The sequence below is a fragment of the Lissotriton helveticus genome, chromosome 12 (genome assembly GCF_964261635.1).
Source record: "Lissotriton helveticus chromosome 12, aLisHel1.1, whole genome shotgun sequence".
Taxonomy (NCBI): Eukaryota; Metazoa; Chordata; class Amphibia; order Caudata; family Salamandridae; genus Lissotriton; species Lissotriton helveticus.
Window position 1 is genome coordinate 7,446,777 of NC_136073.1, and position 24,274 is coordinate 7,471,050.

General features: G+C 49.9%; 1 protein-coding gene across 1 annotated transcript in view; it reads left to right on the plus strand.

Annotated features, from left to right (window-relative positions):
* The window catches only part of ABCA7 (ATP binding cassette subfamily A member 7), a 198,065-nt gene that overhangs the window by 150,265 nt on the left and 23,526 nt on the right, over positions 1 to 24,274 (plus strand). Inside the window, exons 38-45 of the mRNA XM_078670677.1 lie at positions 11,960 to 12,075; positions 12,653 to 12,797; positions 13,512 to 13,635; positions 14,067 to 14,196; positions 16,812 to 16,932; positions 17,985 to 18,047; positions 21,633 to 21,739; positions 21,833 to 21,974. Coding sequence (XP_078526803.1) covers positions 11,960 to 12,075; positions 12,653 to 12,797; positions 13,512 to 13,635; positions 14,067 to 14,196; positions 16,812 to 16,932; positions 17,985 to 18,047; positions 21,633 to 21,739; positions 21,833 to 21,974 — 948 coding nt within the window. The remainder of the gene's footprint in view (positions 1 to 11,959; positions 12,076 to 12,652; positions 12,798 to 13,511; positions 13,636 to 14,066; positions 14,197 to 16,811; positions 16,933 to 17,984; positions 18,048 to 21,632; positions 21,740 to 21,832; positions 21,975 to 24,274) is intronic.

A 24,274-nucleotide genomic window follows, 5' to 3' on the forward strand; every position in this document is an offset into this window, starting at 1 on the left:
ATAGGTGGCTCCTCCCCTGGACTACAGTGCGCATGGGCATCGGCTCCATCCCCAGATTGTTTTTTTCCGCCATTGGGTTCGGATGTGGTTTCGACGTCTTACTGTCGGAACCAAGTAAAACTATCTTTTACCGGCCAAAAGGCCTCGATTTTCTTGCGTCGGTATTGTCTGCGCTCGGTCTCGAGTCTTCCGTCTCTTGAAGCCGGAATAAGCGGAGTTTTCTTCGCTTTCTAAACTTTGAGGCCTTCTCATCGCGACACGACAGCAAGCCTTTACGGACATGGAGCGGAGCCCGTTCAAGTACTGCCCGCTCTGTGGGTCTAAGTACCCACACATCGATCTACACCCTGTGTGTAACAAGTGCCTTTCACCGGACCACGACGACGGCAAGTGCAAGGCCTGTGCACAGTTCCGCTCCAAGAAAACTCTCAAGCTTCGGCGCGCGGTGCGCTTGGAAGCTAGGCAAGCGGCCCCGGATCCGGAGAACATCTTCGGCGACCCGGAAGAAGAGGTCCAGGGTCACCTTCTACAAATCTCCCCCTCACAGTCGGAGGTCGAGGCGGATCCGGGTGACGACGACGGAGTCGCGGGTCCGGTCCTCGAGTACGCCGAAGAGGTAGGAGACGACGATGAAATTTATGGGGCCGCGGCGGACAGCTCTGCGGACGAGCTCTGCCCCGAAAGTTTCGAGGACGACCGGGACACGGGATCGCCTGTCGGCCTTACCCTGGACCCGTTGCCGCAAGCCACAGCCCCGCCTTCAGGCCCGGCTTCGGACTCACTTGCTGGGCACGATGTTTCGAAACCGAAACTGAAACCGTCGGGGTCGTCAACACCTAAAATGGCCGACCCGAAATCGAAACTGAAACCAAAGGACTCGAGTGTTCCTAAGATGGCTGCCGTGCCTGTGAAGAAGTCGGTGCCCGTCACCCCGTCGGCTCCGTCGACCTCCGGTCCGCAGAAGCCGAGGAAGTCGGTCGATTCCGACGCTCTGAAATCGAAGCCGACGCCCGATGAAGGGGCCCCCAAGAAAGATAGTCGGCTCGGATCAACGGCTCCGGCGCCGTCCAAGCCCGCCAAGGTCGGCTCCAAAGAGGCTACGCCCAAGAAGTCGGCGCCCCGGCCTCAAGATTCGGAGGACCCGAAGAAGGTTTCCGCGCCCAAACCGCACAAGGCCCGCGAGGGCGTCGGATCCGAGGGGCCGCTCAAAGCATCCTTGTCGGCGACAAAACCAACTGGCAGTGTACCGTCCCCTATTGCGGAGTCACTGCAGAGAATCAGGGAGAAGGCCCTTGCTCCATCGGCTCCGATGCCATCACCGCAGCCGCAAAAGGACGCTCCGGCTAAGCCTTCGGGGAAACTCCTTTTTCTCTTGCCACCTAAGGAGGCGCCGAAAGCGTTTTCGACGAAATCGACTCCGAAGCAGGTTTCCTCCCTGCCAGACCCTCTTCCACGTCGTGTACTCGAATCGGTGGACGATTCAGAGCATTTCATCGATGCTGCCACCGGCAAGCTGACCCTCTATAAACGGAAGATCACTTCGGAGCCGGTGGACCCCTACGTCATCCCGTTGAAGAAGAAGAGGGTGCCCCTTGACGCCGTAGGCCTCACGGAGCCGATTCAGCCTCCTCCAAGACGGAGCCCTACTCCCTCCCCAGAACACTCTGTGGGTGAGGATGATGATGAGGATGAACAGTACAATTTCCCCATCGATGACCCTGATGTACAACCTGATTCATACGACGACTCTGGTGACCAAAACACCCAGGGGGCGGGCCAAGACCCGCAGACCTTTAATGCACGTGCATCCCCGACTGAGGACTCAGCAGGATTTCATGCACTAATTGAACGGGCGGCGGCCAATCATGATGTGGACATGCATGCCGACCCGGTTGAGGAAGACTTCCTTTTTGACACCTTTGCCATATCTGAGAGGACAGTAAAAACACTTCCTATGCTGAAAGGTGTTCTCAAACATGCTGGAGACATTTTTAAGGAGCCTACGAGGGCTAGAGTGGTCAACCCTCGCATTGAAAAGAAGTACAGGCCTGCTCCTGCGGACCCCGTCTACATCCGGGGACAGTTGCCACTGGACTCTCTTGTGGTTGCCAATGCCAGGAAACGTGCCAACTCCCAGACAACGGGTGAAGCTCCTCCCCCGGACAAGGAGTCCAAAGTGCTTGAGGCAGGAGGCAAAAGAGTGGCTGCACAGGCGGCAAACTTTTGGCGCATCGCAAATACACAGGCGCTCCTGGCGCGTTATGATAGGGCGCACTACGACACCCTAGAACAAATTATACAACACCTGCCCCCACAGTTCCAAGAAGGCACCAAGATGCTTATTGAGGAAGGGAAGCTAATATCAAACGCAGCCATCAAGTGTGCACTTGACGCTGCGGACACAGCTGCTAGGGCTATCAACACTAGCGTTATGCTGAGAAGACAAGCCTGGCTCCGCATCTCAGGGTTCAAGCAGGATATTCAGACGACAATTCTTAATCAGCCGGTCAATCCTGATAGTCTGTTTGGTCCGGATGTTGACACCACCTTAGAGAAGATAAAGAAGGACACGGAAACTGCTAAATCTATGGGGGCTCTGCAGTCCCAACAGTTTCGTGGCGGCACTTTTCGTCGCTCAGGTGCACGTGGAGTCACCAGAGGACAGATGGGTCAACAATCCCAGTTCTCCAAAGGTGGGGCGCAAGCCTCGTTCACTAAGCAGACCAAGGGAGGCTATAGGAACAACAGCAACAGAGGTCGCGGCAGAGGAAACAACAGCTCCCGCACCTCTACTCCGAGCAAACAGTGACTCTCTGTCACTGCCCCCCGACCACCTAACACCTGTCGGGGGGAGACTGCAGCAGTTCCTGCCCGTCTGGAGAAACATCACCACAGACAGGTGGGTGCGACAATTAGTTCAGTATGGTTATTGCCTAGAGTTGAAGTCCACTCCACCCAACATCCCACCAAGGCAAAGGCCTATGTCCGCAGAGCACTTGCACTTATTGCAGCAGGAAGTAGTGGCGATGCTGCAAAAAGGCGCAATCGAGCTCGTGCCGGTGGGGGAGGAAGGCACAGGGGTATATTCCCTGTACTTCCTTATTCCAAAGAAGGACGGTTCTCTCAGGCCCATTCTCGATCTACGTCCCCTCAACCTGTACATACTATCGGAACATTTCCACATGCTTACACTGCAGCAGATTCTTCCCTTGCTAAACCAGGGAGACTTCTTAGCAACCTTAGATCTCAGGGATGCTTATTTCCATATTCCACTACACCCGTCACACAGGAAATATCTCAGGTTCACTATTCAAGGCAGGCACTACCAGTTCAAAGTCCTACCCTTCGGAGTCACAACAGCCCCGAGGGTGTTCACCAAGTGTCTAGCGACAGTGGCGGCGCACCTCAGGAGGCAGAATATCCATGTCTACCCCTACCTAGACGACTGGCTCGTACAAGCCAAGTCGGAGCAACAGTGCGCCGCAGACATGTCGACTACAATTCGCCTGCTTCACGATCTGGGTTTCTCCCTGAACTACCCAAAATCGCATCTCCAGCCGGCACATGTCCGGCAGTTCCTGGGTGCTACGATCAACACCCTGACAGCCATGGCTCAGCCAAACCAAGTCAGAATCGACAGCATTCAGTCGCTGATCCAACGATTCAGACCACAACACTCCCTGCCAGCGAGAGTGTTCATGCAGTTGATAGGCATGATGGCCTCCTGCATCTTCATAGTCCCTCACGCACGGTTGCATATGCGCCCGCTCCAGGAGTGCTTAGCGAATCAGTGGACACAGGCTCGTGGGCAATTGACAGACCTAGTGTTGGTTACCAGTCGGGCATACGACTCTCTGCATTGGTGGACTCCACACAACCTTTGCAAGGGCCGACTGTTCCAAGAGCCTGTGCCGCAGATTATCCTGACAACGGACGCATCTCTCCAGGGATGGGGAGCTCATGTGCTCACTTACACAGTGCAGGGACTATGGACGACGCAGCAACAGAAGATGCACATCAACTATCTGGAACTGATGGCAATCTTCATGGCGCTCAAGTCCTTCATTGTACATCTGAGCAACAAGGTCGTGCTAGTCCGGACGGACAACATGACCGCGATGTACTACATTCAAAAGCAGGGAGGCACCCACTCGCCACAGCTGTCTCATCTGGCTCAGAGCATGTGGAAGTGGGCCATTCAGAGGAACATCTTCCTCATGGCAGAACACCTCCCGGGCAAGGACAATCAGATGGCGGATCTGCTCAGCAGATACAGTCATCAGATGCACGAGTGGGAGATACACCCTTCTGTTCTCCACCCGTTCTTCCAAAAGTGGGGTCATCCGGAGATAGACCTGTTCGCAACAAAGGAGAACGCAAAATGCCGACTCTTTGCCGCCAGGTTCCCTCACCCACAGTCGCAGGGGAATGCGATATGGATGAACTGGTCAGGCAAATTTGCATACGCTTTTCCGCCAGCCCCTCTAATACCGCTGGTCGCAAGAAAGCTAAGGCAGCACTCCATGACTCTCGTCCTGGTCGCTCCAACGTGGGCGCGCCAAGCTTGGTACACCACGTTCCTCGAACTCTCGGTGGTGCCGCATCAAAGACTGCGCCTCACACCCAGTCTTTTGACGCAGAACCATGGAAACATTCAGCATCCAGATCCACGACAGCTCAACCTGGCGATCTGGCTCCTGAAGTCCTAGAGTTTGGATACCTTAACCTACCTCCAGAATGCATGAGTATCATCAAGGAGGCGAGGAAACCTACTACTAGAGCATGCTATGCTGCTAAGTGGAAGCGTTTTGTCATCTACTGTACGTCCAATGACATCAACCCGCTAGATGCATCTATTCCCAACATCATCTGTTATCTGTTACATCTCTACAAGTGCAACCTGGCGTACACTTCCATTAGGATACATCTCTCAGCCATAGCGGCTTATCTTCAGAACAGGCAGCACCTCTCTGTCTTCAGGGTGCCCGCCATTAAAGCCTTCCTTGAAGGTCTGAAGAGAGTCATTCCCCCAAGAACTCCACCAGCTCCGGTGTGGAACCTCAACGTCGTTCTCACCAGACTGATGGGGCCACCATTTGAGCCACTGCACTCGTGTGAGCTCCAATTCCTTACGTGGAAAGTGGCCTTTCTGATAGCTATTACGTCTCTGAGGCGTGTCAGTGAGCTGCAAGCGCTCACCATACAAGAGCCGTTCATTCAAATTCACCCAAATAGGGTGGTGCTACGCACTAACCCTAAATTCCTTCCTAAGGTGGTGTCACAGTTTCATCTTAATCAAACTATTGACTTGCCAGCATTCTTTCAAAACCCGCAAACGGTGGCGGAAAGAATGCTCCATACCTTAGATGTACGGAGGGCGTTGATGTACTACATAGACAGAACACAACCCTTTAGAAAGACAAAACAACTCTTTGTTGCCTTCGCACCACAACACAAAGGCAACCCAATTTCTAAAGCAGGGATAGCCAGGTGGATTGTTAAGTGCATCCAGATATGTTATCAGAAAGCCAAGCGCACTTTAACAATACCCCCCAGAGCGCACTCCACACGCAAACTGGGGGCATCCATGGCTTTCCTAGGGAACATTCCTTTAGAGGATATTTGCAGAGCAGCCACGTGGGTCACACCACATACCTTCACAAAACACTACTGTGTTGATGTGCATTCCAAGCAGCAAGCCGCTGTAGGACAGGCTGTTCTCAAGACACTTTTTCAGGTTTCTGCAGCTGGCACGGGCAACCGCCGCTGATGGAGGGACTGCTATGTATTCTATGCTAAGATATGAATTTAGCAGCCCACATGCCTCGAACTGAATATGCTACTTACCAGTATGCATCTGTTCTTGGCATGTAGGGCTGCTAACATTCATATCGCCCGCCCTCCTCCCCGGTGCCTGTCGCAGCTGCAGATATACTATTGTATTTATTCATTAGCATGGACATCCTTTACACTTTCACTCCATCTCCTGCCACAATGGCGAAAAACAATCTGGGGATGGAGCCGATGCCCATGCGCACTGTAGTCCAGGGGAGGAGCCACCTATCTCAGGATACTTCGAAGACTCTTCCAGGACAACAATGTGCAATCATCCGAGCCCAACACTAGGCGGCGATCTAATGCTAAGATATGAATGTTAGCAGCCCTACATGCCAAGAACAGATGCATACTGGTAAGTAGCATATTCATTTTTGTATGTAATGCATATATAAATTTTCATATGTGATGATTCAATGTAATTTTGGGATGTAACATAATGCTCCAGGAATTGCAATGCAAGCAATCCATACGAGGTGAAATAATACGCCCAACAGCCAGTAGCAAGAGGTGAGCGGGTAACTCTCCTGTGCTCCGAGCTAGAGCCCGGTCAGTGAATGTTTTAAAGAATTGTTAGCAGTAGATTCTTATAGGATCTGTAGTTCCAAACGGGGGATCCCCCCTCCGCACAACAAATAGGATATCAACGGTGACACATGTAGTAAAAATGATCATACTTATTTCTTGGTAATGGGGTGGAGTGAGCTCTGCCCGCTGTGAGCGCATGCCCACTGACACTGGGTCCTGCAGAACTCGGTTTTGTGCCTCACCTCTGACTACCTTCACAACCGGGAAGGCGCCCTTGCACTCAGGAGACATCGAGAATCACAAGGGCAGTCTTGTCTTGGTTCAGCGCTAACTGCTGAGTTGACAGTTCTCCTTTGTTTTGTTGTTTGCACAAAGCAATTGCTGTAAGAGAATGCACAGGACCAGGCAGCCTAAGGAAGAAATCTTCTTAGCTGTTGATTCGACTATATATTCTTCTTCCTCTAGTAACTGTGGTTGTGTCCAGTCCTTTTATTTTTTCCCTACCAAAGATGGTGGCTGTTCCCTGATCGTATTTTAAGTCTTACCAATCCAAGATGGATTCCACTGACTCTTTCCTATGACATCACTTCATTTTTGCCATATATAAGGAAGACTGTACTGTTAATGGATGTATCAGAACGCATATGAAGTTTATTTTTCATGACGTCTATTGCCCCATAAGCAATTTCTTTTGTCCCCACCTTTTTCTTTCTCCAGTTTTCTGTTAGACTCATTTCCTAGATATGGTCAGCCTAGTTCCACCCTACTCTGCTTTGTTGCAGGGATTCTGCTCAGACACAGAACTGTGCACAGAGACTTAGGACCTTAGTGAATTAGGGTGTGCCAAAACTCACCTATAAGGTGAGTTTTGGCACACCCTAATTCACTAAGGTCCAATATCCCCTACCAGACTAGCATCAGTGTCACATTGGCTCTTCGTCCTATAGCAAAAATACCAATGATTAGACAACCCATAACATGCAACTTAGGTTACCTCAGGCAATGTGGAAAACAAGAACAGTCTTTCGTTATACTCTCATACCAGTCCAAAACCTGGAGTAAAAGGAGACACAAGCAAGTTTGAAATATTTATTTCTAACGCCGTGTTCTCAGGCGCAGCACCTCAGCTAATACAAGCAAACATATTATTCAGCAAGCTTTACTTGCTATGCAAGTTGTCAGGCTCCCGGCTCCGGCGCTGCTCGGGAGCTGGGTTTGGCGGTTCCCCAGTGGCCCGGGGGCTGTTCTCGGCACCCATAGGAAGCGGAAGGTGCAGGGCACCCGCGGGGCTGCTCCGATCGCCCCTGGCGCCGCTGCAGCTGGATCTGGGAGGAGACGCGAGGAGAGGACGGCCGCGGGCAAAATGGCGGCCGGAGCCCTGATGAGAGCGCCGATGACCTCAACTCTCTATGGGAGGTACGCTGATGGGCGAAATAGGAGGAACGCAGGGGCTGCATCTATTTGAGGATAGTCTCCGGGGGCCTCGGTAGCGGCAAGACACCGGGGATGGCCCCGGCTAGAATCTGCCTTCCCCCGCCTGCCTGACCTTCAGTGAAGTAGTGTGGCTCACTGGTTAGAGGCGGCAGACCCGAGAGCAGAGGACGGCCCGGGACCAGGGTTCGATTCCCGGCGCGGCAGGTTTCTGGACCAGGGTCAGCGGACTCGATAATTCTCTCGCCTCGGTGCCCACTCTGATCAGCGTTCACACTCGGCAACTCTGGGCATTAGCTTGCCTCATCTTCACTAACGGCCCCACCAGACCGCCGGGGATGCCTGGTCTCACCCTGGAGATACCCATTAAGGGACCATCTCTCAGGGAAGCCAGGAAGGGTTTCGCAGCGGTCGAAGCGCCTTGGGACCCTACGGGTAAGTAGTGCGCTATATAAATGCCTATACATACATACATACATACAAATGGCGGCCCGGTGTGACTCCCAGCTAACGATCGATCGGCGCCTTTGCTTGACCACCTGGCCCCAGCGCTTGCTGCCTCTCCCAGGGGCGACCCCGCAGGCTCTCTCTGTATCTCTTGCCTGTGGGGGTGAGCCCTCTTCAGGGATCCCTGGCGGTGACCCTCGCCTGCATCTGCGATCTGCCGGACGCTGCTCTGCCACCCGACGACAACAACCCGGGAGGTAGGATCACTGGCTGCTCGCTGATCCCTAGCGGAGCCTCCCGCTAACATAGTGCTGCAACGGCTCCCCCTCGCACCACCCTCCTTGCAACTCGCCTGGTCCCTGGATGGCGGCCGCCAGTGACCGCAGAGCGAGGATGGCCACCACTGCTCTTAACATGCCTGGGCAGTGCCCTATGGCCAACGCGTGACCGCACCAACACCTCCACCACCCTGCGCACTCTCGCGCCCACCGAGCGGGATGACCACATGCTCTCCAGGATAGCGACGCACCTGCGGCTAGCTTCCAACTTCGTCCCCCACCTGGGCTTCCACCTTCTCTCCTGGACTTCCTTCTTCATCTCCCCCCTGGGTTCCCACCTTCCCTCCGGAGCTGCTCGACCTGCGTGCTACCCTGAATGACACTTTGCTGCTGCTCTTCGGACAGTTCTCGCTGGACTCTAGCATCCCACCCACCATTCCTCTATGCTGTGATTGCATCTTTGACCTATTGTAACAATGCTAAGCTTTGGTATTCGCTGAAGTCCCTGCACCATACACCACCCCTATGCGTCTATTAGAGTTTAACCAGTCATATCCCTTCCTTTGTGTATTTAGTTGACTCTTATCACTAGTGTGTGCAGTGGACCTTTATATTCTCTACCACTCCTATGTGACCCTTTGAATATTCCCAGTCATATCCCTCCTGTGTAGATTGAAGATAACTCTAATGACTAGGATCCTATGTGATTTGTAGATTGTATCCAAGTGTATCCCCTCCCTGTGTTTAGAGATATAGCTTTAACGACTAGTTGCCTGTGTGACTGTCGGAGTATAGCCAGGTGTATACCTTCCCTCGTGTGAAGAGATACCCTATTCATTAGAACAAAAGTAATGTGTTCTCTATGTATTTGTAACTGATTCTATGTAAAATACTTTGACTAGTTGCCTGTGTGACTGTCGGAGTACAGCCAGGTGTATACCTTCCCTCGTGTGAAGAGATACCCTATTCACTAGAACTACCCTAGTGTATCCCTTCCCTGTGTTTAGAGATATAGCTTTAACGACTAGTTGCCTGTGTGACTGTCGGAGCAAAGCCAGGTGTATACCTTCCCTCGTGTGAAGAGATACCCTATTCATAAGAACAAAAAGTAATGTGCTCTTTATGTATTTGTAACTGATGCTATGTAAAATACTATGATAACATGTAACTGGAACTGGTGCTATGTAAAGCGCTCTGATAACCTAATCGGTTCAAGTTCGCGCTATATAAAACTCTAAAAATAAATAAATAAATAAATAGAAATAAGATTCTCAGCATAGTTACTATTCCATAAAATACAAAGGGAGAAAGCATGTTATAATGCTAAATGGAAACAGGTTTAAAATATACCTATATTTCACCCTCCCTTGCTAGTGGGTTATTTTATAACTACAGAAGGTCTCTCAGGATTACATAGGCGGCCCCATACCTCTGGTATTAGCAGAAGTGGAACACATCAAATTCTGCACAAGCTCTCAGCATATGAATGTTTTTCAAGTGTGTGTGATCATGCCTACGCAGTGCATTATTAAACGCGCCAATATCAGAGGTGGCCACAGCTGCATATGTGTTATGGCTAGAACGTGCGCTGATCAGTTAGAACAACAGCTACAGTGTCTAAGATAACCTTGACGGTCTCGGCACTCATTGTACAGACTAAACAAACTAAGAAGTTTAGAAATGCAGCAAAACAAGTTATTCTCATGTGAAGCAAAATAACCAGCTTTCTCTAAACAATAGCACAAGAGCGTGTCGTGTGCAAAGCAGAGCAGGAAAGTAAAAATGGCATTTAAACTTCTAATAAGCCCCTGCCTACTTAACACTGTGTAAATGTACAGCTCATCCCCATGACAGCTTTAGTTATTTGTGTGCCTCGCCTTGTTTCCATCTTCAACAATCTGAAACCACCTTCAATTCAAAGGAGAGTTGTTTCATACCTTTTCCTTTTTCTTCCTTTGGGACTGATTCCAGGAGAAACATATTTCTGCACCCCATTTTTAATCCCATTTGCTGCCATTCAGGGTTTCCAGTACTCTATGAATTTTATGTTTACAGATATTTTGATCCAATTTGTACTTACTTAATTAGATCATATTCTCTAAGAACCTCAAGGAATAATGTGAGGTTGAAAAATAAACACATTGACCATATAGCATTTAGGTTGAGTTCATTCAGTTCGTCGGTGGATCCTAAGAACATGTCAGCAACCTTAGACTAGTCCTCTCCCACAAATGCTAGAAAAACTCAAAGTTGTCTTGAGTATGTGAAATCTATCAACAATATGTTAAAAGATTCTCACGATTGTTTAGTGATAGCAAACATGAATTAAGGTATTCAGTTGGACTCTTAACTTGATTTGGTATGTAAAGCTCTCAGGAGATAGTCACAGCCCCCCTCCCTCCTCATGGCCCCCTCCCTCCTCACCCTGATCCTACAAAGAGGTCCTCAGTAGGAGCAGACGCCTCTTAGAGAGCAGTGGCGGCCGCCCCCCTCCATGGACAACAAAGGATGGCATTGAGCGTGCAGTGTCCACTTGGCTCACATGTTGTCTGGAAGTGAACTTCATTCTTCTGTCCTGGAACGAGAACTGTTGGCTCTTGAATACAGCGCGAAGGAACCTTCTGAAACTCAGACTACAGAAACTTACATTCTGCAAGTAACATCCGATGTAGTAATAGTCATCAAGCTAAATGACTATTTTTCTGTTCACAAAATGCAGCAGCGGTCATCATATTTCTGGCTCAAGCATTTTTTTAATGGTTTTTTTTTCACAGCGCCTTTTACCAAAGGGTATTATTACAGCAGTGTACAGAGAAATGTCATTATATATACAAGATGTTTACATAGACAAAAAAAGTATTCATCTAGCGAGTGTTGAACAAGGCAGGGTCAGGAGGGCGAAACCAGGAAGGATAAGCAGAGAAAGGTAAAGGACATTTGAGAGTGAGGAGAACATGGCGTCCTAGGCTTGTAAAGCAAGCAGACCAGGGTGACCTGGAGAAGTGCAGAAATGGGGGGCTTTGTAGACTGGGCATGAGTCTATATTGTGTTGGCTTCCGGAAAGATTTTGAGCGGTGCAGTGCGTATTTTTCATGGATGTACCACCGCCAGTAGTTATTTTTTGAGCCCACATTTTTCCTTCTTCAGTTTTCTTTCAGACTAATTTCCTGCATATCGTGAGCCTGGCGCAGTCCACGCTGAGTTAGGTTTTACGATCCCTCCGGCACCTAAACTATGTTCTGAATACAGATCTGCAGTCTGTTTGCCCCCCTTGTGTGTAGAATTAGTTCTTGCACTTTGAGGCTTTTTGCAACCCATATCTGTTTCCCCTGAATCATGGCACACTATCTGAAGCTAGTAAAATATTGTAAGTATTAAGGGAGCCACGATTACTCTTATGCACTGGAAGCGCGCTTACCTCTCACCTTCTCTGGTTCTAGTGCAACTACCTGGTCCCTGCAGTGCTGGTCATTCTCATCTTCGTCTGCTTCCAACAGGAGGCCTACGTGTCTCGCGACAACTTTCCGGCGCTGGTGCTGTTGCTGCTCTTCTATGGGTGAGTGACTCTGGAGCCACTGCTGGTCATCCTTCTGCTCTGACTGTAGACTGAGGAGACTTTGTGGGGTGTGAAGGGTCCATAACTCTTCTTTCTCCAAGGGGTGGTGGTGATGCACACTTGTATCCTTCCTTTGACTCTCAATCCCTGAGTCTGACTCTGTTGCGTGTCTCACTTCTTGTTCTCTCGCTTCATCCCAGTGGAATCGCCCCGCCTATGCGTTTGCTTTCATTCACCACAGTTTCACTTCTTGCAGTCTCTCTCCTCCCAGTAGACTCTCTTTCTCAAGATGGCCTCCTTACTTTCTTTTTCACTGATCTGTTTCTTTCCCACTGGTCTCACTTCAATCTATCTACCTCTTTTTCTCTCTCAATCCCCCCCTCTCTCTCAGGACATGGTCCCGTCTTCATTCCCTCTCAGTGAAGTTAGGGTCGCACTCTCTGCCTTTCTGGTTTCTGTCTCCTTTTGGTATCTCTCTACCTGTGGTCACTGTCCCCCTTATGGTCTTTCTCTCTCCCTGTCGCCTCTGTCTCCTTCCTGTAGTTAGTCTCACAACTTTCATGTCTCCCCCCTCCAGTTGGTCCATCACTCCTCTGATGTACCCTGCCTCCTTCCTCTTCCGAGTGCCCAGCACGGCCTACGTGGCTCTCACCTGCATCAACCTCTTCATCGGCATCAACGGCAGTGTCTCCACATTTGTGCTTGAGCTGTTCCCAGACCAGGTGAGTACAGGGACAGAGGGGCTAGAGATGAGTGGGTGGAGTCCCGGGTGAGAGGGAGTGTGGAGGGCGGGTCACACACTGCAGGGTGGTACAAGCAAGGCAAGACTATGGACCAGGTAAGTCCTGGTGGTCATTGAAGCGCTCACTGGCCAAGGACCTTGGAGTTTCTGGGGTTTACAAGTGTTGAGCTGCCATTGCCATAGATCAAGCCGACCTGGGGATTGTTGGGGCAATGAAGGAGGGTGGTGTTGGGGGTGTGGTGAGGGGTTGTTGGAGTGAAGCTTGATTTTTGGTGTGGTAACCTCATGGGAGTGCTTTGGTGGTTGAAGGGTGTTTCAAAGCTGAATACTGTTCTTCTGGAGGAGTAGAGCTGTGAAAGGAAAGGGGGGCTATGGCAATTGTAGTGTAGCTGTGGGAGTGAATGATGTTCGTGCATGATAGTGAAACGATAGGGCGTGGTGGACGAAGGATAGTGTTTTTGAGGGTAGTAACGTAGTTGTGGTTTTGGGAGTGGTAGCTTAGTTTATGGAAAGTGTATAGTGATTGGGGAAGGGTCTTGGATTTGTGAGATGGACAGCTGTCTCATTCTGGACAGTCGTGTTTTAGAGAGTGGTAATGTAGGTGTGAGCACGGCTCCTCTGAGTGTGAATAACCTCTGCAGGAGGCTGTGAGGATTAATGTGTGAATGCTCTCTTTTCTTTTCTCCGGGAGCAGAAACTGAAGGACGTCAACATCATCCTAAAGAAGGTCTTCCTTGTGTTCCCGCACTTCTGCCTGGGACGAGGCCTCATAGACATGGTGAAGAACCAGGCAATAGCAGATGCCTTCGAGAGATTCGGTGACTACCTCCCTTCCCTTCTTGTGCTTCTTGAGAGCCATCTCTACCCCCTTTGGGTCTTTTATCTTGTACCTCCTCAGCTTGCGCCATCTACCCGCCCTCTTCAGCCCCCTGATAACTTGCTCCCTTAACCCAAGTCTGGTCACCCATGCCTACTCGCCCTGCACCTCCTCCAGTCTTTCAGCTTTGTGCCTCCATGCCTCCTCTCTTCCTTCTCTGCTGCTCCCTTCAGCCTCACTCTGTGCCCCAGTTATCCCTCCTCATCTGTGCCCTCTTTAACCACTTATCCTCTGCACGCTTCTTCCTTCTCAGCCTGTGCTCCTTCCTGTCCAGCTACCACAGTGTGCAAAGTGTACCCTTCAGCCCCTGCCTCCTCCCTGCGTCCCCCTTTTGCCCCCTCTGCCCACTGAGCTGTGCTTTCTCTCCTGTAGGTGAGGTGCCCTCCGTGTCCCCACTGTCCTGGGATGTCGCCGGAAAGAACCTGTTTGCTATGGCTCTTGAGGGGGTCATCTTTTTCCTGTTCACCCTCCTCCTGCAGTACAAGTTCTTCATCTCCTTCAGGTGAGTGGGCGGACGAGTCATTATGCTCCGTGCATGGAGGGCTGCACTGATATTGGAATGTTTCTCTGTGCTGTGGAGATCTCCATTCTACGTTCAGGTGTACGTCATTTGTGGACACGCCCCATGTCCCAGTGTATTTTTGCACCTACACTAATCCCCTTTTCCTGCTGTCGCTCGTGATGAAAATCTGCTTCTCATGGACAGAGTTATTTCATGAGCGAAACCCTGCCACCTTTCTCTCTCTTTGTTGCTTTCACTGTTCCCAACTTCAGCTAGCGTTGCTTATGCCACAAATTCCCCACATTTACCAATGTGTGCATCGCCTTTGGCCATTTAGAGCCTCAGTCCCACACAGCGTCTCGATCACTTGCTTCGGTAATATTCCTTTGGTGCAAGCCTCTGCTCTCTGTGCTGCAATGGACAATGTGCCATGGGAACCACCTGGTGTGCAAACTGAGAAAAGACAATCCTATTCCAAAACAAGTGAGTGATTTCATCACTTAGAACAAGGTTCAAGAGGTGAGCGCAGAGGGGTGGTACTGGGCACATTTTCTGACAATGAAGCGGTGAACTGCTGCCCACTTCTTTTTGAAGGTATGAGCCCTTGTCTTGGTGATTGAAACAGCAAGGGTTTGCTGGGCAGTGTCTTCAGTGGGTGCTGTCGTGTGCTACTTGCTTCACTGGTCCACACAGACAGCACAACAACCCTCGTCTACGACAGGAATTAAGGAGGAACCGAAGCTGACTGTCTGAGCAGATGTCTGCTTGTTGCAAAAGTAGGAGATCCTCAATGTCCTCGGCCTGGGGTCTTCCTCCTTTCGACACCTTAACACCCACCTCAACTCCAAATGCAAGTCCACCTTTGCAATGGGCAGCGAGCCGGTTCCACAAAGGGCTGCCTGATGTAGGACTGTTTGCGGGCATGTCAAATGCTTCAGGAAATGAGAGTGAAGGACGCTTGGTGACCTTGGAGGCTACGCCTTGGCCACTCTTGGTCTGATGCTCGTACATACAGCACCTTATTCAGAGGGACCGCACAGTCTCACTCCACTTGAACAATATCGCTGCACGAGTTTAATGTATTCATTTAAATTTGTTCAGGCCATAACTGAGTGTGACTTGTTTGTCAAGTATGGTCTGAAACCGGTTTAATTGTTACTTGGGATAACTTTTGGAAATTGTAGATGTTCCACACGTCTTGGTTCTCTATGACTAGTCTGCGCCCTTTGACACCGTGGACCTCTCTGTTCTTCATCATGAGATCTCTTTTCCATTAATAAATATCAGAATATTACAATATCTCCTCCGTGGAACAACATCTTGTGACACACTGAACAAATAAAGCTGTTAAAGCTGAAAATTATCTTATGATCACATCCTGTCCGTAAGAGGCAACATTTTCTGTGTTTTGGTTTTTCTTTTTTCAGTTGAGCGCATTAGAAATAACATTTATCACAATGTCATCCATTTGGCCGAAAAGCCCCCTTCAGTCCTTCCTAAAACTGAGCAGTCAGTAGCTCGATTCATTGTCTTGGAGACAAGAGGTACCTGGAATCGAGCAAATCCACAGTCTAGAAGATAAGATGAAGAGAAAGGTTCTTCCAATACAAGGTCCGTGTGAACAAAGAAATCCCGCCCCAGTCGATTGATGGTGGAGCGAATAATACACAAAACCTCCTGTCCTTTCCAGGCCGGTGAGAGTTATCGCAGAGGACTTCCTTCACTTCTTCCACTGATAGGGTCTGCTAATTCCAACATGATGGTATAGGAGTACACCCCAAAGACAGGAAGGAGATGAGATCTCGGAGCCAGTGGCCGGTCGGGTTCTGCTCTTGTAGGCGTTGGTGTGTGCTCCTGAAGCTACAGGTGTGGGCTGTTCGCTGGAGCTGCTTGTTCTACTCCTCCAACTGCCAGACTTGCAGCTCCAAGTGACGGCACCACCAAAATGGCCACCAAGGAGGGAAACAGCACCAAAATGTGTGCTTTCCGCCTGCCTAATGAAAAACATAACAGGCCCGATCCCCCCAAAACACACTTTATTCCCAACACAGTTCCCAATCAGATTAAAAACATTTATTTAAAGATTTTGACAAGACTGTGTCAGAAAAAGTGCAGAAGGTGCCGCCCCTACCTAGCAGCTGTAGGTTGGAGTAACTTCTTCCTAACTGAAGGAAAGTGCTCCTGGATCAAAGCAGGAGTGGGCATGATGGGAATGTGTGGGAGATACTGTGCTGGAGGCGGATGTTAAGGATAATAACTTATCCATCCTGAAAAGGTTAGTGACTTCGCTCTTCCCTTGCAGGAGGACCCATCTTGCAGATAAATAATGTTCTTTCAATGTTTGCATTGAGTGTTGAAGGTTCTCTGTTTCCTGCATTGAGGGTTGAGGTACCACCTCCTGCTGCAGCAGTGCGTAAGGCTCCCTCACCTCCTGCAGCAAAGGCGATGGCTTCTACATTTGGTGCATCAATGGTCGTGGTTCCTTCACTTATTGCAGTGATGGCGGAGGCTCCTCTGCCTTCTGTAACAATGGCGGTGGCTCTTACGCCTCTTGTACCGATGGTAGTGGCTCCTCTACCCATCTCAGATGTCCTCCTTTTCTTCTCACCCTCTAGACCCATCTCTTACAAGCTTCCCCCTCTAGGTGAGGAAGATGAGGATGTGGCCAGGGAGAGAGGAAGGATTACGGCTGGAGTGACGCACAGAGATATTCTAGTGCTGCGAGACCTGACCAAGGTGAGTGGAGCTCCCTCCTGTTCGCATGCACTGGGTCTCCCTCATACTCTTCATCTCTTCTTTTCTTTCTCCACTCTCTGTTTCTCAGGCTGTGTCCATCTCTCTCTTTTTCTCCCTACGTTCTCCTCTCTCTCCCAGGCCTTCACACTTGTAAGTCTGGGTCCCGTGTAACGTCCTCCATTCTGTATGTTGCATATGAGCTTGAAGTACTGTAGCAAAATAAAATACAGCATTGTTCTATTGTAGATGTACCTATATGAAGTAGGAAGAACCGGCCCACATTGTCCTCACTTTTTTAGTGCTCATTTCTTTTCTCATTTGCTTCTTTAGTCATCATTTTTCAAATTCTCCTGTTTTTATCTTGCTCCCATTTTCCTTTTCCTCTCACTCTTCCTTGCTCAGTCCTCGTCTCTCTCTACCTTGGTTTCTGGCTCTCCATGCAGTTCTCTAATCGCTCTGTTTTCTTACTCTTTTCCTCTTCTCAGCTCATTTCTTCGCTTCGCCTTGCTCTTTCTGTTCCACTTTCAGGCTTGTCTGTCTCCTGGTTCCAACATCTTCAGAAAGAGACATTTGTTCCCTCCCGGTTCCACTCTTGAAATCTCTCTCATTCTTCACTCTGTTGCCATCTCTGCCTCTCTCCCTCCATATCTGCCTCCAGACCCTCCACTCTCTCTGCCTGCCTTCTCTCTAGCATTTTTTCTCATTTGTCATTCCCTCTCAGTGTCAGCCTCCTGGATTCGCTCTCTTCCTCTCTCTCCTTCTCTTGGTCGGTCTCTCTCAGTTGTCGCTTCTAGTCTGTTTCTGCCTTCCCTACTCTGTCTCTCCCTCTCTTGGTGGGTCTCTCTCAGTTGTCGCTTCTAGTCTGTTTCTGCCTTTGGGCCTCTCTCTATCCTCTCTCTGCTTCTCCTGATGGGCCTCCTTTGCAGGCTCTTAGTCGCCCCCTATCTATCTCCTTCCTGCGTGTCTATCAGTCCTCTCTTACAGCAGATGATCAGAGGGTGTGAGTCGTGATGCTCTTGTATGGAGCCAGCTGATGTGTTTTTGTTTCTCAGGTGTACCAGAGGAGGAAGAAGCCTGCAGTGGACCGGTTGTGTGTGGGGATCCCTCCAGGAGAGGTGAGAGCGTATTGGACAGACTGCTGCACTAAGGTTCTCTCTGCATGCACAGGCCTGTCGTGTAATTCTCCAAAGCAGTGGAAGTCTCACCGCACTTGACGTTAGGCCGCTAAGTTGTTATTTCCCTACTTTGGAATGAAGATGCGTGCTTAGAAAAAGTTGTGCGTCTTATCAGAAGAAATTGGAGGTTCGAGGCATGTGGGCTGCAGATCACACACTAGTGCATAGATCGCCATCTGGTGGTGGGCCTGGATGAGTACGCTTTGTTGTTCTACTGGAAGAGTCTTTGTATGGTAGTTGACTCCTCCTTTGGAGTATAGTGCGCATGGGCATCGACTGCATCTTCAGATTGTTTTTTTCCGCCATCGGCCTCAGATGTGTATGTTGCTCCCGCTCAGTTTCGTTACCGATCTCATTTCGATGCGTATTCCTTGATTCCTACTGTCGGTATTGTTTACGATCGCAACTTCCTTATACACACGTCTCGAACAACCTTCACTTCTCGATTCCGGTGATCGTCAGGGGCCGTCGGGCCCAACTGTGCCATTGGGCCTTCGGCTCATGGAAAAAACACCCTTCAAGGAGTGCCCTCAGTGTGGACACAAAATCCCCCACACTGATCTACATGAGGTGTGCAATCTGTGCTGTGCAATCTGTGCTTGTCCCCAGAGCACGAAAGCCGAGATTGCCAAGCCTGTGCTTCGTTCCGGTTGAAAAAGACCATAAGAGACCATCGACAACAACAAAGTGTAATTATCCGGGCCCACCACCAGATGGCGATCTACGCACTAGTGTGTGAATCTGCAGCCCTACATGCAAAGAACAGATGCATACTGGTAAGTAGCATTTTCCTTACTTTACAGCTTTAGACATGTATTTTCGTTTTTTAATGTAATTCATACTTTGCCAAGACTTTCCAGAATTCAACGTTGTAACTTAAACTCTGAGAAGGTTTGCTTGTTTGTTTCGCTGGTATATGTTGATATCGATTTAAGGATCCTTATTTACCTAACATTAATAATAAAAGGTTAACCGTTTTATAAGGGTTCAGTATTTAGATATAGCCAATATTCATGTGTCTCTGAGCATCATATATTTTTCCAGCCCGCAGCCTCTGTCTCTAGACAAGGCTGAGTTATGTCTTTGTGACAGATCTTGATCTGAGACCGTGGCCTTGCTGTAGTTCCACAAAGACTCGAAGAACCGCCCTGCCCTCGGCTTGTCCTTGAATGATCTGAACCCCCACTCTGTCTCCGAGAGGGCTGTGAACGCTCAAACTGTTTATTTTGAGAAAAAATAAACCTTATGCCCCATGATTTCATTAATAAAATGTGAATTGACTTAGATATTCATATTCAAGCCTTCAACCGCTATACTTCCCCCCCCCCCCCAAACATCAACTTTTTAAATGAAAACATGAAGGTATGAACTAGAAGCCGACTCTCGCAAAGTGCGATACATGTGGCACCTGTTGTTTCTTTATAAGAAACATAAACGCATCAAACGTTGTAAAGGCTTATATGGCCTGAGGCATCACCGAGCTCATAATCTAGTGCACACTACAGGGGGTTCCTAAGATTGCCACCTCGCAGTATGCCCACCATAGGGGTCGTACTACCACAGAGGTGGCACCCTTTACCTGACTTGCTTATTTTCCCGCCTGTCCAGGTGCCAAGGGGGCTCTGAACTGGACGGGTGGCTTGCTCTCCTATGCGGAAAACCAGATTCGCATTCCAAAGGGGCCGGCTCCTTTGAAGCTCCGTAGCCCGAGGAGTCTGATCAGCTGGTCACCGTGTAGGAGGGGGTGTTGCACTCTCTTCTTGGACAGGCTTGTGTTCTTGGCCTCCTGAGAGCAAAAGCTCTCGCCCTAGGTGGTCAAAACAGTGTCTCGGGTGGCCGGCTGGCAGAAACCAGTCAGCAACCACACCAGAGGATGGTAGGGTTTCAGGGGGCGCCTCTAAGGTGCCCTCTGAGTGTATGTATTGGTAAATCCAACACTGGCTCACTGTGGGTTTAAAAACACAAGATGTTTGATACCAAACATCCCTATTTTCAGTGAAGCCGTCATGTATGTCGTTTCCACCAGTGTCCAGCATATGTTTTAAAATGGCTTCCTTGGTCACTTGCACTGGCAGTAATAGGACTGACCAGCACAGGGGCATGTCTGTTCATGCAGGTAAGCCACCACATGTAGGGATGTCAGACCTGTTGTAGGGGTGACTTACTAATATTACATTCAGTGTTAGGGACACGGCACACAGGGAGGTGTGACATGTTGGGTTATCACGTTTGTCTGCACCAAGACACGCAGCCTGCAGTGGCAGTCCTGCATATGCTTGGTGAGAGGTCCCTCAGGGTAGCACAATTTGTGCTGCAACCCTTAGGGACCCTCTTAGTACATCAAGCCTTAGGTACTAGGGTCCCATTTTCTTACAGACTTACAGGGGGTGCTAAAGGTTTGGCCAGCCGGGGAACAATTGTAAATGTTTAGGTAAAGAACACTGGTTAGGGGCGGCTTCTCCATGAGAGCGGAGGAGCGTTGCCCCATTTAAATGCCCCTCAAACCCCAGAGATTAAAAATAAAATGGTAATTCATTACCATTCATTTTTTTATCATCGTGTCTTGAACTGAGGGCCAGGACAGCGCAAAGCCCGCTGAGTGACAGCAGAGAGGAGGGGTGCTCAAGTCTCTTTGGCTGCCGTCTTGCGATGGCCAGTCAGACTTGCACACTTTAAACCTCTCAATCCAGCTGTCCCAGACTGCTCTGTTGAGAGCAAGTGCAGGTGTCCAGTGCGCTGAGGAGTGCAGAGAGAGGCCGCTTCCTCCAATCAAGGCGCTGCTCTCATGCTGGTTTACAGCATGTGAGCAGCGCCAGGATTGGGGGAGGGAATTTGCTGATGTCCGCTCTGCATTCGACGGTCGAAGAAGTCCGAGGTCCTGAGCAAGGAGGACACGTAAGGTTAGTGGTTTTTTTATTTTATGCCCCCCCTTCTTTAAATGCAAGCCCCCACTGGTACTGGGGGCCTGGTTAGCAGGAACTCAGTACACTAAAGTCAAAGTTGCATCTAATACCAGGCAAAAAACTGGGAGGGGGGGGGGATCCTGCAACAGAAACCCAGTTTCCTACAGTATGTTTGAGCTTCCTATGTGTCGGTGATATCAGTATGCATGAGCTCGTTATGTCTCATCTGTGTCAGTTTATATGAACTCCCTACGCCCTGGCGGTGTCAGCAAGTCTGAGCTTCCTGTGCCTCAGTGGTGTCAGTTTGTATGAGGTCTCTATGCCTGGGTGGTTTCAGTACATATGAGCTCCCTATGCCTTGACAGTTTCAGTGTGTATGAGCTCCTTATGCATGGGTGGTGCCATTGTAAATCAACTCCCTATTCCTGGGTTGTGTCAGTGCCTATGAGTTCCGTATCCCTGGACAGTTTTATAGTGCCTCCTCCCGTCTATGCCTGTGCAATATGCCTCTGGCCCCGCCCCTGATCAGTGTGCCTATGTCCTATGCCTCGGCTGTGTCTGTAGTTTCCTGCTCTCTGTAATATTGTGCCTGTCTCACTAAAACCCTCTCACTCTCTTGCAGTGCTTTGGTTTGCTGGGGGTGAATGGTGCGGGGAAAACAACCACTTTCAAGATGCTGACCGGAGACACAGAGGTGACACAGGGGGAGGCGACCCTGGTGGGCCACAGGTTGGTTTCCATTGTATGGAGATTGTGTGACAGCCCCATGGTTTGCATCACCTCTACTGCTTCATTCTCACTTGAGTGTGTCTTTCTCCCCAGTGTCCTGCGTGAGCTGCAGTCGGTGCATCAGAACATGGGCTACTGCCCACAGTTTGATGCAATCTGTGATCTGCTGACGGGGCGCGAGCTCTTGGAGTTTTACGGGCGGCTACGAGGCATCCCAGAAGATGAAGTACCCAAGGTAACTAGCAGGCATGCCTCCCTCTCAAAGTGTTACTGTCACAGGCTCCTCTCTCCAGAGTGGGCAGGCCAGGAGCTGTGGTGAAGCAGAGATGCCCACCAGATAAACCTAGAAAGTAAGGGGTGACCTGAGGCCCAACCAGCATGGGAAATTCCTGCCACAATTAACTTCAACCTCCCTTCAGTCCACAAAGTACTTGCAAACATTTTTTTTTTAACATAAGATTTTATTAAAAGAAAAATAGAGTCATGGAATCAATCACAGTCAGTGCAATACAATTGAATCAAGGTACAAATCAAGCAAAAATTACATTAGCATACAATCCGTCCTACGGGTCCAGCTTGGGCCATGGCTAGCTCAGTTGTCGGAGATTCGCAGAGTTCACCCCGATATTTGTTCCAATGTCCCCGTTTCTTGTCCCATTTCTTGGGACAGCCTCTTAGTTTGTAAATCGTCTTTTCAGGAATCATGCAACGGTCCATCTCCGCCATCCAGCCCACCAGCAGCGGCTTTTCTGGGGAACCCCTTCGCATCGCAATGGAACGTTTAGGTAGTAGAAAACCCAACGCCGCCCACTGTAATTCCAGTTCAGTCAGGTTTGTGGCCCCCCATATATTAAGAACACATTCCTTTGGCATCGGTAGGAGTGGCTTACCCAAGGAACTGCTCATCTTACGGATCGTTCCACCCCAGAAGTGTTGCACCACCTGGCACTCCCATAAGATGTGATAAAAGGTGCCAGGTAAGCCACAGCCTCGAAGACACAATGCATCAGGGCGTCTACCAATTCTGGCCAGTGTAGGGGCGGACATGTAGGCCCTATGTAAAACCTTCAGCTGGATTAGTCTAAACCTGTGGCAGATAGCCGATTCCCCGGGGGACATTAGGGCCGCCCGCCATTCCTCATCAACTAGGGGACCCAGGTCTCCCTCCCTTTTGTTTCGCAGGGTCTGGAAGGGGTCGGGGAGATTGTTACATAGCTTGCGGTAAGTGTAGGAGATGGCTTTGGCAGGGAGGGGTTCTGATAGTAGTCTATCCTCCAAGGGGGAGATCTCAGGGAGGGATGTTAGGTCTGGGATGGCGGCAAGGATGGCGTGCTTGATTTGCAGATAGCGGAAAGTTTCTGACAGTGCAAGGGAATATTTAGTCTGAAGGTCTGTAAATGTCAATAGCTTACCCATATGCACAAGATCTCCCACCGTCGAAATCCCCAACATGTCCCATTTGTCGAATCCCTGAAGATGGCAGAGGGAACCCAGGCGTTGCGACGACCATAGAGGTGTCGCCTTAGTGAGTTTATTTGACCACCCCAAACTCTTGTTGGCCCTGTGCCATATTGCGACCGTGTGTGCCATGGGTCCGACATATCTATTTCTGATTGGTTTACTGTAAAGGGCCCCCAGGTATCCTTCCCGTCCTGTCTGGCATCTATCAAGGAGGAAGGCCGGATCCAGGGGTGAACCATGGATCCAGTGATTGACGGCCACTAGTTGAGATGCCCAATAGTAAAGGCGGAGATTAGGTAATGCAATGCCACCATTGTACCAGCCTTGAAAGAGTTTGTGAAGGGCAATACGGGCTGCCCCGCCGTCCCACAACAGAAGGCGAATTTCACTAGTACTTGCAAACATTGAACTCACAGTGCCATCGACTAAAGAGGGAGACCTCCAGCCCTAGCTAATGTCTCAAGTCTCCACTTCCAGATACACACAGCCAATCCATCTTCTTCACCCTGGAGATAAAGAACCCTCACCCCTTGACTCCCTGGATTCTTTTGATGCTCAAGTTCAGCGTGAATGAATGTTACTTGCTGTATCGAGAACCGACTGCGTTGCGGTACAAGATGGGGCTGGCATTCCTGTCTTTGCTTCGTTACGAATGAAAGGAAAACCTTCTTTCAGATCCTCTATAGGGCCGTCCATGCTCGTTGATGCTTTACCATGGCCAGGGCGCTGTGCGGCAAGGGCAGTGGAGTACCACCCGATGCATCAATTGTGCAGCTTTGTGCTGTGCTGCGGGAGACCTTCTAGTTCTCCTGGTGCAGCATTTTCATTGTTATCAAGGAGCTGCTTCCTGAACACTGGCATTTGGTTGATGATAGAGGTGAGGGGTGGGACTGCAGCTTCAGTTGCACAAGACCAGGGGTTTTCTGTCAGCCCTGCTCCTCTGTTTGTCTGATTACTGTTTCAGAGAGGCTGGTGACAGCCAGTTGCAGAAAGCGCACACTCCATTGTGCCCTTGTGAGTGTTCTACTGTTGAGACAGCCCCATTGCATCCTGCTGTGAGAAGCATCACTCTAC